At 31.8% G+C, this 14250-nt stretch overlaps 4 protein-coding genes across 4 annotated transcripts in view; 1 reads left to right on the forward strand and 3 right to left on the reverse strand.

The window, feature by feature from the left end:
- Window positions 1-433: 433 nt before the first annotated feature.
- LOC107361091 (ribosomal RNA processing protein 36 homolog) lies at window positions 434-1293 on the reverse strand. The gene is made up of 3 exons (XM_015927831.3): window positions 1140-1293; window positions 775-1084; window positions 434-685 (listed from the first exon to the last, which is right to left on the reverse strand). Exons 1-3 carry the CDS (start codon window positions 1254-1256, stop codon window positions 534-536), a joined length of 579 nt encoding a protein of 192 aa, XP_015783317.2. The 5' UTR covers window positions 1257-1293; the 3' UTR covers window positions 434-533.
- Window positions 1294-2373: 1080 nt separating this feature from the next.
- LOC107361089 (uncharacterized) lies at window positions 2374-5255 on the reverse strand. The gene is made up of 6 exons (XM_015927829.3): window positions 5025-5255; window positions 4734-4959; window positions 3403-4674; window positions 3207-3329; window positions 3036-3133; window positions 2374-2960 (listed from the first exon to the last, which is right to left on the reverse strand). Exons 1-6 carry the CDS (start codon window positions 5147-5149, stop codon window positions 2615-2617), a joined length of 2190 nt encoding a protein of 729 aa, XP_015783315.2. The 5' UTR covers window positions 5150-5255; the 3' UTR covers window positions 2374-2614.
- On the forward strand, window positions 5244-6212 carry Vps36 (vacuolar protein sorting 36). The gene has a single exon (XM_015927830.3). The coding sequence runs from the start codon at window positions 5453-5455 to the stop codon at window positions 6188-6190; it is 738 nt and encodes a 245-aa protein (XP_015783316.2). The 5' UTR covers window positions 5244-5452; the 3' UTR covers window positions 6191-6212.
- A 325-nt stretch (window positions 6213-6537) lies between these two features.
- Window positions 6538-14250, reverse strand: part of Ktl (BTB/POZ domain-containing protein Ktl) — a 36660-nt gene continuing 28947 nt past the window's right edge. Inside the window, exon 2 of the mRNA XM_015927910.3 lies at window positions 6538-8919. Coding sequence (XP_015783396.1) covers window positions 8191-8919 — 729 coding nt within the window. The 3' untranslated portion in view covers window positions 6538-8190. The remainder of the gene's footprint in view (window positions 8920-14250) is intronic.

Below are 14250 nucleotides of genomic sequence, written 5' to 3' on the forward strand. Positions count from 1 at the left end.
TAGAGAGATAGAGAGCAATTGAGTAAATATCCTAACTGTACAAATAGCGATCGAAGTAATATCTATTAATATCTGTTTTGCTAAATGGGATGATGAAAGAAACGGTTGAAAATTGAGGTTCTCGCGCTAAAACGGAAAATCAGCATCCTCTACAATATTTAGAGAAAGTTTAAAGATTAAGCAAAACAAGTATCTTTTACCAGAAGAGTTAGGAAACAACGAATCATGCAGTGATTGTGATTATCAACTCTGTTGCAAAAGTATAGCACGCATGAAATTAGGTTAATTTTATGAATTTTTACTCAGACAATTCGTTTTTTCTTGAGGCATAAGACTTCAAGTGGGTTATGGATTGACTTAGAAAGGGACTGATTGTAAAAGTGATTTTTCGGATTCAACGCGGCTTAAGATTTTATCGATGACATCAAGTAACGAAACGGTTAAAAAATAACGTTTTATTGGTGGATTAAATAAGTTACGATGGACAAAAAATAACGGCTCAAAGTCAGTTGGAAAAAGGCAATAAACAAAAACTAATCATCATCATCATCATAGTTATCAGAGAACATCTTATTTCTTTCACGAGCAACATTCCGTTTTCTTTTCTTTTCAATATATTTGGATAATTTCTGTGATTGTTTCAACTCTTTGAATTTCTCCACTAATTGTGCTTGTTTGATTTCCGCTGAAATAAATGATAGAAAGAAAGAATTAATTTTTCATGTATTATCATGGAGTATTTGAAAGAAATGATATCGGATAGCAATAACTTACATTTTTTCAAAAATACAGGTCCTTTAGATGCCAGTTTCAACTGCTTTCGCTTCTCTTCCTTTAATTTTTTCACTAACTGGAGTTTATTTTTACTGTGTTCTTCGGCGTGTTCTTTTTCACTGATTCTTTTCAACAAATACTTTATTTGAGTGATTCTTTCAGGATCTTTTTCACGTTTGAGTTCGCTCAATAGTTCATTTTTATCCTTGTCTTTTGCTTCCTTGATGATATTGCCGTATTTCTGTTCAAAAATAGTTGGATTGAACGTTCCACTAGTCTCTTCAAATCTAGGATCTCTCACAACTTTTCTCTAAAAAGTAGAAAATCTAAATTAGTAAAGGTTACATTAATTTATATGAACTTACCTTGTCAGTAAAAATCTTGAGAATCGGAGGTCTCTTTTTGGACGAAAGTTCCAGTGGTTTATCACTATCATCATCATGTTTTTTTCGTCCATGGAATTTTTTCCTTTTGAAATTCATTACAACTCAAAACAATAGAGAACAGTTGATACAAATTATTATCACTTTTTGATCCAAAATATTGTTTACAAAAATCACATGTTTGAAGCCAGCGCCACCTGATATTTAAAAATAAAGTTCTATTTGAAAGACTTGGAACAATTTGTAATTAAAAGATTCTGAATATTAAATTAATCTTGAAATGAAAACGTGAAAAAGTGTTCAGAATACTTCGGTGAAAATGTGGTAACTTTTTTATATCTATTCAAATTGACCATATAAGTGAAAATAAGGAAGCAAAGTAAAGACTGAAATTATTATAAGCTAAAATTGTTTAAAGCTATATAAAGCTGTTAAAGTGGATATAAGTTTGGATTCGCATAATGTTGACATGGGAAATGAGAGTTGATCAAATATCTCTTGTTGAATTGAGCTTAGCTGTATCTGAGAGCATTCTTGCTCCCACTATCCCTGACTCTTTAATCTCACCCAATCACCTTTCCTATCTCTACTTCTCTCTGGGCTTTGCTCCCGTTTCCCGGTTGAGCGCAGGCAAAACTTAAGGGGGTTTCTTCTTCTCTCCCTCTGCTACCCACCCTCTTTCTTCTAATAGAAGTGGGGATTAGGATAGAATCGAATGTGAACGTGAATGTATGTTCAAATATGATTAAGCAAATGACCCCGGCGGATCCAGACTGATTTTTTTTCAATCACTCATCATGATATCATTATGTATTCCTATTGATTGAAACACTTGTTAGCGAGTTGAACAAAAGTGTTTCAAGAGATCAGATTTGTTGGTAACTTGAAGTTAATCAGATTCTAAACATGGTGTGTTTAATGTTGATTTAAAGATAAATTGTTCATTCAAAACAGAAGGGATTTGATGTTAACTGATACGCAACGAGTCGTCTTGACATCATTGGTTACACCAAGCAGCTAGTATTCACGATGAAAGCAACTCTAGCATAAGTAAATTTTGCGAAATCCTTTAATATGGATTAGCTTCTATCATCTGAAATTATATTCGATTGAATAATGTACTTTCCAAAATGGTGCAGCTCTACAAGGATATTTTATGAACACACTCAATCGAATCACTGAACTATTTAAGAGTTAAAAGTCCTGAATAAAAAAATTCAATAAGAATAAATGAGCTTTTTAATTTAAACATGAAAATCAATCAAAGTGAATAACCATGAAAATACAGAGAGTACCAGTTTAGTAAATAAAAGACTAAAAACTGACTTTTACATATAAATTGGTTTATTTGTTTCGAAATTGTTAACACATAAATGACAGGATCGATGGAAAAAATTTACAAAACTAATTCACTTTAATTTTTGTTACCACAAACTTTTACTGGAAAACAAGATTAATTAATCATCTGCATCTTCATCATCGTCTTCATTATCGTCGTCTTCTGCCTCTTCGTCATCTTCGTCATTTTCGGCGTCGTCATCATCGTTTTCATCTTCTTCACTGTCTTCAACATTTTCATCATCTTCGTCATCTTCGTCGTCTTCATCACTTTCATTGTCATCCTTACTGCTTTTATCTTTTTTATTTTTTTTATTCTTTTTGGTGTTCTTCTCCTGAGTCTTTACTGGAATAGAATTGGAAAATTTTTTGAGCTTGGCTACAAAAAAACCATCTGTATTATGTGCGTGAGGATAAAATCGTCTAGTTAGATTTAAAGATGGATGAAACCTCCTTTCTCTGAATCTGCAAAATGAAAATAAATCGATAAGTAAAATATTTAAATAAAGCCATGTTTGATGTAAATAATGCTGTATTTACCTAGAAAATCCTTCACGTCCAAAATTAATTCCAGTAGGTGCTAATTTAACATTTCGTTTCTTCAAAGCATAATTGACTACCCATTCATTTTCTTCAACCTGAAAAACGGAAAGGAAAAATTCGAGAGGTGAGTAAACAACAACATATATCAGAGGACAATTATCAACTTACAAGAACAGAACAAGTTGAATAAACTAAATATCCTCCAGTTGGCGAATCAGCATCAAGACAGTCTATTGCAGCTAAAATCAGTTGTTTTTGTAGCATACTACACCGTCCAATATCTTTTTCGTCCTAATTGGTTGAAAAGAAATGAATAACTCAATTAAAAACGAATAAAAAAAGATTATCAATAATAAATATTTACCTTCATAGTCTTTACAGCGTTATCCTTCGATATTACACCGGTACCACTACATGGTGCATCTAATAAAACTCTATCGAAACCTTTCATAACATTTGGAAATTTTCTTCCATCAACAGAACTTAATACACAGTTATTTATGCCTAAACGATGTATGTTTCCTTTTGTTGCCTTGGCACGATCTTTGTTGACATCGTTGGCAAAAAGAATACCAGTGTTTTTCATGATTGCGGCAATATGAGTTGTTTTACCACCAGGAGCTGAACACATATCTAAAATTTTTTCATTTTCTCGAGGAGCTAAGGCCATGACTGGTAATAATGATGCAGCTCCTTGCAGCATATAATGTCCAGCTAGATATTCAGGTGTAGCTCCGATGGGTACTTGAGAATCGTATATGACCAAACCTACTCTGGACCACTCACCGATAGGATCTAAGTTAACCCCTCTGTTGATTAATGCTTGAGCTAAATCTTTCCTACGTGTTTTCAAGGTATTGGTCCTAATGGTCACAGGTCTTTGTGATTCAGAAGATTCAACAAACTGGATAAGTTCAGTTGGCTTAAAGAGTTCCATGAATTTTCCCATTAAAAAGTCGTTATAGTCGTAAAGAGCACATAGATCGTGTTTAAGAACCGCTAAGTAATCTTTTCTAGTTTTTCCTTCTTGTCTTCGCTCCTTAAAATTGGCTAAGATAAAGTTGATTTCACCAATTCTTTCCTTTAAAGACGTTGGTTGAAAACCAGTTGCTTGGTCGATCTGATCTAATTCTTCTGTAGTTGGTAGCTGAAATAATTCATCTGGATCAGCTCTTCTCAGTTCCATATCTTCGTACTTTTTCCTTATTTTTTCTTCCTTTCTTTTCTTCCTTTCTTCATCATCATCGTCACTGTCATCGTCATCGTCAGCTCCATCATCACCGTGAACCTCATCTTGAACATCATCGCCGTCGTCATTACCATCAACCTCATCGTCAACTCCATCATCGATACCATTGCCATTTTCATGACTATCAACATTATCATTATCAATGGTATCATCAGCTTTATCTTCAATATCCTCATCGGCACCATCATCATCTGTTTCCTTGGCAGGTTTGTTTACTTTTTTGCGTTTTTTCGCAGATTTAACTTTAGCAATCTTTTCATGCTTAATTTCCGATATTATTTTCTTGTCTTTACTTTTTGGCTTCGTGATGTTTTCGTTCTCAGTTTCAGAAACCATTTGATCGGACTCTTCAGTCACCTCTTTACTTGAATCTGTTTTGAGTTTTTTCTGAAAAAATAAAAGTTTACATAAGTAAATACAACTAAAGATTTATCTGATAAACTTACCGCACTTCGACCATGCGAAACCTTATTAGGTGATGTTCTTTTGTTGGAGGGTGATTCCAAAGACTCAACATTATCATTATCTTCGGATCTTTCTTCATCAACGTTATCCTTTTTGAGCTTTTTAATTGCTTCTTTCAATTTCTCTGCAGACCCTTCATTACGTAATTTTTTTGCTAATTGCTTTGCTTTAATCTTAGCTTTAATTTTGTCCAACTCGTCCTGAAGTCTATACATAAAACGAAAGAACATTATTTAAACAAAATTCATAATTTAATGTAATTTCGTACTAACCTTTTACCAACAGGCTTAGGGTTTGATGGGATTTCAAAAGGAAACTCAGGAGCTCCTTGTCTTTTAGCTTCCCTGGGTTTCTTCTTTATCTTCCGTTTTTCGTCATATTTAGCTTTGCGCCCCATGATTTAAATAAAATAAACAAAAAAAATTGTGAAGCACTACAAAATAATTAAATTGGAATAGTTCACGAAAGTTTTAATTCCAGTGTACGTTTAAATTGCAATGAAAACATGTGAGTTTATCTCACATGGCTTCAAGCTAGCGACATCTGTTGCACATAAATGAAGTCTTGAATGAAAACATCAAATGGTTACTTCAGTGTATTGACTTTGGTGTCAATTACATTTAGTCATTTTAAACTTATTATTTCGTGAATCGAACCTACCTCAATTAAATTGAATTTTAGTGTGCTTTAAATAAACAAAATGTCTCATGGAATTGCTGGAATCGAAAGGAAAATCAAACAACAACAAGCTGAAACTGACAAAAATATTAATGAAGCGTTCCAAGATTTAAGCAGATTAATGGAGAAAGCTAGTGACATGGCTCGTCTCGCCCAAGGAATGGTCCAAAGATTAAAAGAGAAAGGAAATAAAGAAATATCTCAGGATGAAACTGTTCTATTTAAATCGTATCTACTCAATTTAGGTATCAGCGAAGGGTTGGAAGATTTGGTGACGAGAGAAAAGTATGCCAACGATAGTCATTATTATCGAGATCTGGGTAAACAAGTTGCCCTTGTGATAAAACCGATGATTGAAAAAAGTGATGGTATTATGGCCTTAACCGATGTCTTTTGTGCAGTAAATCGATCAAGAGGATTGGATCTAATTTCATCCGAGGATCTGCTCAATGCCTGTTATACTCTGAAAAACCAGAAACTGGGTTATAGTCTATTCAAATATGATAGTGGTCTAATGGTGATTCAAGCTGACAATTTCAATCAAGAAAATCTTAACAAAGAGACTTTGAAAATTATTGAAGAAACCTGTATTGATACTGTTTCCCCTGGACTCACTGCCCACCAGTTAGCACTTCGTCTTGGAATCAGTTTATCACTAGCGCGACAGCGACTGTTGAATTGTGAAAATCAAGGATTTGCTTGTAGAGATGAATCAATCCAAGGATTAGCATTCTTTCCAAATAAATTTTTATGCCAATAAAGTTGTTGATTAATTTTACAAATCTCAACAAGTTAATCTAACTGCCAAACTACCTTAATCAAAACTCCTAAAATCACCAGCGATTACCAGTTTCCTTAGCAACATGTAATGGGTTAAAGCTCTGGTTGAAAGCGCTTCATTTAAACATCACCAGATTTTTACAACTTAACCAGACTTGGACCCGAAATAATTGTCGATTCAACAATTAGATTAACCAAATCTGTAATTAATGGTGATTTTTCAGAAACAGTCTTCGAATCCAGAACAATTTTCATATTCAAAGCTATTCTCTTTTCTGGAAACATGAGCTTATACAAAATAAAACAGAATCAAAAGACATGACAAAATTTCGGTTAATTTAGTTTATTATTTATTATGTACATTAAAATTGAATAGCCATCATAATTTTATCGAGTGACATTAGTTTATTGTTTACAATTGTTTCCTCATTGTTTTATTGTTGTGCTCCTAAAATGATGGTTTAGTCATCAATATTCAGCAATTAAAGTTAAATTTTAGATGTTTTGTCAATGAATCAAATCAATATTAAAGATGTTTAGTGCAATGGAAAAGAAGAAGAAATGGTAAAAGTTAACAATTAACTAAAGAGTGGCAATTAAATTTGAAATGATTATTTATCTGCCATCAATCCATATAATTACTTTGAAATTTTCAGTTTAATTTTTACAGTCAAAATGATCTAAATGCAAAAATCAAGAGATGAAGTTAAAATTAACAAAATATGTTTTAACCAAATCAAGAATCATATTTTCCACTTTATGTTAAATTGATCACCAATTTTGTCCCCAGTTTTTTATTGAAACAGCAACAATCAGTAAAACATTAATTTACAATCAATATGAACCAGCAATAACAAAGTGAATGTTGATGATCAAGAGTAAAATTGAAACATTGGAAGCAGATTGAATATTAAAGATGAAAGATTGAATAAAATGAAGGCGTTTGTTGGTTCCAGTTGATAATCAATGTTAATAAATGTGAATAATCAAACAGCTAACAGTTAATAGTCTCTAATAATAGTTGAAGATGATCTTTAAGATTAAATTGAATGTTAATCAGTCGATACAATCAGGAAACAGAGAAGGTAAAAAAAGAGGTTCAACAATCAATTGAAATGAATCGCAAGAATTGGAAAAAATTGAAATGAAAAGAAATCTGAAAAATGAAAGTAAGCCTCATGGAAGCTACTTGACTGTTTTGACACTTAATTTCAATGCTGAGATTGTTCAATCGATAAACCATCTTGCGACTGTGAAACTTGAGATGAATAATTACGGTAAAGACAATTAGAATTCATAATTTCACATTTTCATCAGTTTCTTTTGTTGTTTCATCTCAAATTACACTTTGAAAGATGTTCCGTTTGATTCATGATGATGATGATGATTATGTTGGTCAAGATGAAATCAATGAGAAGGGAATCAAGGACAACAATGAATAGATTTCATCTTCTTCTAGATTATCAACATTTATAATAAATTGATGGTTCAAGTTATGGTCTTTTTTGATGGTTTTTCCTGGTCATTCAACATTTTTTGGCCATTATTTGTTTCCATCCATTGAAATTTAGATTAATTAGATTTTGATGATTGCTTAGAAGTAAAAGAAAAGGTTAGAAATGAAGAGAATAGGAAAAAGTTCAATTTTCCAATTTTCTTTTTCAATTTTTTCTTCCATTTCTTTCTCCTTTTCAAACATTAAATCATATTTTTCCATCATTTCTCATGTTATATAACAATTTCATTTTCTGTTGCATTTATTTTTTCCATTTGTGTTTGGTTGCACTTTTCAATTTATCCATTAATTGGTCTTGATTTGATTGTTTCTTTAAATTGGTTTGCTAATTGCTTTTGTACACTATTTTGGTTAGTGATTGGTGAAAGCTTGTTGTGTCTTTGATCGATTTTGGTCTTTAAATAATTCGTCCATGGTTTTTGGGCTTTTCAATGGTTTAAAATGTCCATAAGAAAAAGGTTCATTTAAGGTCTACAAAAAACAAATTCATTGTAATGATTCCATCGATTCTCTTCGGCATCAACACCTGGTTTCAAGGGTTCACCACCTGAGGTACCAGAGCCACATGAGGCAACACATCGGAATCCATTTTCCATGAGAGCATCGAAACATTGTTCAAGAATTTGGTGTTTCAAGTAAAACCTTGAAGTGTACCTATCCTGGAATGCAGTGTGATCCGGATCACGGGATTCATTCAATGAATCACCAAACACTTCACGGCAAAGGATAACCTTACCAGCAACCAGGATTCGGGTTAACTTGCGAAATTTAACATCAGCCAAACCATCCTTACCAAAGCCAAAGGATCCACGGTAACCAATTGTAATGTAACCCGAAATCTGTTGACCTGGGTTGGTCGAGATGGGTGAATGTGTGGGATGAGTCAATGACGAGTTGACGGTCGATGAAGTAGCACAAGTTGATGTTGATGTTGTTGTGGTCAGGGTTGATGGGTTGCTTGATGTTGATGATACACTTGATGAGGTTGTGGATGAAAGGGAAAGTGGCTTAAGGTTTCCTGGTGGAGCACAGTCTATTGATTTGGAAAGGCGATTCAAGTGAAAATATTCGGCTTCACATTTAAGTCGATCTCGTTCGTTGAAGTTTTCGGGTAAAACCAGTTTACACTCATTTCGAAGGTATTCAAGAATATAACGAAACAAATGACCATCGCGATCAATGAAAAATCGTCCCTGAAGAAGAAGAAAAAATAATTAGAAAATGCAACAAAATTAATTCATCTCAACCTTTACAGTTGATAATAAAGATCGCTATTTTTGACCGGCTTCAAACTTCTCATCGCAATTAGCTGATTCAAGTTTTAATTGTTGCAACAATCTCAAGATATTGAAGAAACTCAAGAATTCTATAAATCGGGAAATATGAAGTGACCTTATGATACCAATGAGCCAAAACAAATTGACCTGAAAGTTCGGTTTTGACCTTTCGAACATTTAGCTTGTAGAAAATATTTGCATATTTAATGAGGTTAACGTTGACTTGCTTTACCTTCATTAAATAATTGAAGCATAAAAAAGTAATTGATTGATTTGAAAAGGAAGCTGGAACTAGTCGTGAATGGAAACATCTGAATCACGATATTCCAATGGAATCAAATGCGTAGATTAATTGGTTTGGATGACAAATTAAATGAAGCATCAACCATTGAAACTGGTTACTAAATTTAGCAGCCAATTTCAAGTTTAGTTTGATTCATTGAAGCTGTTTAACTAAATGTTCAACACCTACATTGAAACATTTAATTTGGATGAGAAGAGAAAATGAATTCATCAGTTTTATTCACACCAAGAAGAAGGAAAAAAATGAAACTTATTTGCTTCAACAATAGATCAATGTTAACCTTATTCATATGTAAATCAAAAGGAACCAAAGTGAAATTTGAATGATATTTTTTTCTGTTTAAAAAGCCTCAGGAATAAAGAGGAAACGAAAGATTAGTGAACGAAAATAAACATTTCTCAAAATTTCCTTGAGCCATTCCATGGAAGAGAAGAATCTATTTCGAATCAAACTCATTCGATTATTATTTCAACAATAATTATCTCATTCTGATAAAGTCTCAATGGAAAACATAAAACACTGAAATCATGTTGATCCAAAGGTCAGTAAAGGATGTTTCATGCTTTTGAAGGATATTTTGATTGTTCTGAGTAAACATATTTCAATTATCATATTGGTTGCGTTGGAGTTTCATCAGATAATGTAAGTCTTTCAAGATGTTGGGTTGGGTAAAGATTTTTTGCAAGTTTTGCAGATTCCATTTTGGTTAATTGAAAATGCATTAATCGATAATATGATTGGATTCAAGGATTTTTTCCATTTCTCTACCTTTACCACATCTTTAGTATAAAAGTATAACATTTTTCACAGGCTTCTTCTAGGGAAACATGAGAGTTGGAGTCATTATGGAAGACGCTTCCATTCAGATTAAGTCTTCCTTTGCATTCATTCAATTTTGTTAATTGTGACAATAGAGACAAGAATCGATATTGTGACCTCTTTCTGGTAGCTTGCATCCAAGACTGTGTTGAGAGGATTTGATTCAAGCTCAAGCAATAATAATTTATGAAGGTTACTCACAAATTGGCAGCTAAGAATTGAAATCGATCTAATTTCATCTTCATTTTTGTCGATTCCCTTTTCGCTATTTTAAAGGTTCATTCGTCGAATTGGCATTTACTGTGTTCGGCAAATAGCCCAACTTGACAGTCTTTTGCAGTTGAAAAGTAAATTTAAATAAGCTAAAGATAAATGGATGAGTCTAATTTGGAATCGACTTTACAATAATTTAATTTGTTAAATGTCAATATTGTTTCTTTATGCACATTATCCTTGTACAACAGTTTAAACGATCGACTATTGTTCTGTACAAAAGATGAATTACAATGTAATTTACAATGCTTGCTTTATAAATGATTTCAATGATAATATAAAATTGATATGCAAAATAATAATGAATATTTTGCCTTCCATTGAAGTTGAAAGCTTGGGATAAAAGGTTGATGTTAAATAGGTAAAAATGATAGATGATTAAAAAATATAAATAATAAAGTTGAGCAAAAAGAAGCCACAAATTGTTCCATTAGCATAAATTGAATTTGAAAATAGAGTGAAAGCGAATCACTAAAACAGTTAATTTACAAGCGATGCAAAATCATTTCCTTTGGCTCATCATTTTTCCTGTCAACATTTCACAAAGTCTTGAATAAATATTTAGCTATCAATAACAAATGCAAGGCAAAATCACTTTAAGTGTGCAGTAAAAACAGTTGCAAACAAAATGAACCTGAATATTGGACAAAAATTGCTCATGTTCAGATTACAGTCGAGTTAACATTGGACTGTTTTTCGGGTAAATTTGTTTACCTTCATTTTAGCTTGAAAGCTTTACAAGATGAGACAACCTCTTAATTGAGAGAATCACTTGAGAATCAAAAAAATTATCCAAGTTGATACACAAAACTATTTTACCAACCATTCATCATGCAACCTGAGGAACCTCAAGAAAAGCCACAAAAAAGTGACAAAAAGCGAAATCAATTCGAATATTTATTTTTCGAAATTCGAATGAATTTCAAGTTTTTAGGGAAATTTGAACGTTCCAATAGTTTTTGCGACTTCGATTTGATGAACAACAGATTTCGTGAAAGGTTGAACTTGAATTGGTTCACAGTTTTTTCAATTTTACTTCATTTGTCACTCAATGAGTCTTATTGAGAGATTTGAAACAAAGCACGAAACTCGAATCAAGTTGAGTCTTTAATCATTTTTCATCTCTTTTCATCACCATTATTGTACTCGTTTGCATTCCTTGTCATGGAAAAAACTTGAAACTTTTTGGTTGAAAATGATTCTTTTTAAAAGAAATGTTCTCTTTTTAAATTATACTTTTTTCCCTTTTTTGCCCTCGTCTGAGTCTGATTCAGTTTGGATGATGAATTTTGAGCAATTAAAAAGTGAATGAAAAGAGAAATTAAAATCTAGGTTGGAAGAGGGAATAACTCATGGAATGAGAAATAACTAACTTTTTGTATTTTTCTTGTTCACCAAAGTAATTAATAATTTTAATTGAACTTCAATTTCACACTCAGGTTAAAAGGTACAAATTGAACAAGATTATTGTTTCAATTTTACTGTTGGTCAACTCTGAAAAATAATAAATTATTTTAACCCCAAAAAGGCAACATTCAAAATTGAAAATCGAGTCAAAAGAAAACTAAGCTTTGAGTTCGATTCATTAGGTACTAAATGGTCCTAAACTGAAAGGCCTTCTTCACCTGACACTAACAGCATAAATGAAAGAAACTGGAAGATGAGTAATATTCAGAAGTTTAAGTTAACACTTTCAGAGTTATGCAAATAATCTCTTAACACATTCACATTATTAACTTGATTCAGATCAGAAATTTATTCTTGTCAGAAACTAGATAAAATCCAATGGATTGACTTTAATATCCATTGATCAGGCAAGTCAGTCAGGTTTCATTGTTTAATCAAGCTTCTAAAGATGTCATGTTAACTATGATTCGTCTTTGGCTAAATCCAAATGCTGGAGCAATTTTCCAGTTTGTTTCGAGTCCACTTTGAAGATTTTGAAGATTTAGTTTAAACCAAATTTGGGAATATCAATGAGTGAAGTTATCGAACCTTCGATTGTCAGAACACATGAAAGATCTGTTTTTTTATATTCTGTTCATTGTTTTGTTAATAACGTTTGTCAATTTGATTGTGATGCCTCTCGTCGTCTTAAATGAGTGAATATCTATTTTCAACTTGAAGCTACTTTTAATGCAAAAAGATGCCAAAATTAGGTATAATTTTGTGTACAAATTGCTTTTGATGATTGAACTACTTATCAAAATTCAGTGAATAATGAATATTTTCATTGAGTCAGTAATAAATTTATGAATTTTGTTAAATTGCGTGATGAAAATATAAACTCGTTAATAATTGAAGTAAAAGTTGCCTAAAATCTTGGAGAAAATACAAATTTCATTGGGCTTTTTGCTTGTTCTTCCTTTTTTCATCCCAATTCACCATGAAAACAAGAGACTATTTTCACTCTTTCAAGACTTTAATCTTGAACTTTAGCATAAACGTTCATATTGATTAAATAACATTATGTTAAACGAGAGTAAAACATGAAAGCGTTTTGTTTACTTGATTTTCAATGAAACTAAAAGTAAATACAACCTTTAGTAATGTCACTTCATGAGATTCATGATATTTACGCTAAATTTCACCAGAAAATAGACTTTTTTTTATTCGCATAAGAATTTTATTCTAATTAATAGTCAACTTTTAAATTCAATTGTAAATCATTTCAAAAACAATTCTTTCAATTCTTGATTACAAATCGTTCAGACTTTGAGCATTCAGTCTTCAGTTTTGAAGAAACAAGATTCAACGATTTTGAACAGAATTGGTTCAACATTGAAATCGTTTGGAAGAGATGATTAAGAATAAGAATTGTATTGAAACCAGAAAATCTGTTTTTCTTGAAAGTTCACTAGAACTAACTAAATATACATTTTAATAAAAGTGTTTCATTTCTTCGTGATTAATTGTTCTTAATTTGAAACAGTTGAGAAAAGAATAAATGAAAAAAAGAAGAAAAAAGTTGGCATAAATTGAGGTGAACTTGGAATGAAAATAAACACAGAATTTTTGGAACAAAAAATGAGTTGAAAAGAGAGTTATTTTGATAAGAGCAATAATATTATTAACAATAACAATCTTGAGGCTGTTCATGTTCACTGTTATCTTAACATGTCTGGGAGTGAAAATCCCAAGATTTTTTTATTTCTCAAGGAATAACAAGGAATAAAAGATGAGAAGGGAAAACAAGGTGAAAACAGAAAACTGTGAGAAGAAAAAACTCAGCCTTGAGGGTTTACAAAAGTTCTGAAGGAATAAGAATGATTATTAAGATAATCAGGTTGATGATGTTCATTGAACATGTTCACTCCAATTATGAACGTTACTTGGTTCGCTGTCAACAGTCCTTAAGAGCAACAAATTTTTCACTCATTATCATCATGAAAGGCTGCAATGGAATAGGTAAAAGTTGAATAAAAAAGCAATTAACCTTCAATCAAAAATTAAAATCAACAGTCAACTATCCTTGTTAACCTGGAATTAAATTTACATTAAAAGCTTCATTCCATTGGGCATAATCAATATTCAACATGTTGACTCTTCTTTAACTAACATTGCCAATTAAAATGTTAATCAAATCAATTTTGATCAACTTTAATGTTCAGTTTGTTGAGCCATTATTATTTTTCAGTTTTTTTCGAGCTTTTCTTTTTCCAGAAGCAATTTATTTCCATTTAATTGTCGAGTTGCCATTTTAGATGTTCAAATGCAGACTGATTATTCTGCTATTTGAACCCTCAATTTGGGTTGCCTTTATTGTTATATGGCGCAATTGAATGGTTAGAATTACAAAAGAAATAAAAAAAATTAATTGCCTTTTAACAAACTAAATGGTTCGCCAGAAG

The sequence above is a fragment of the Tetranychus urticae genome, chromosome 1, assembly GCF_039701765.1.
Source record: "Tetranychus urticae isolate SD_2017Ah chromosome 1, NJAU_TeUrti_SD_1.0, whole genome shotgun sequence".
NCBI lineage: Eukaryota > Metazoa > Arthropoda > Arachnida > Trombidiformes > Tetranychidae > Tetranychus > Tetranychus urticae.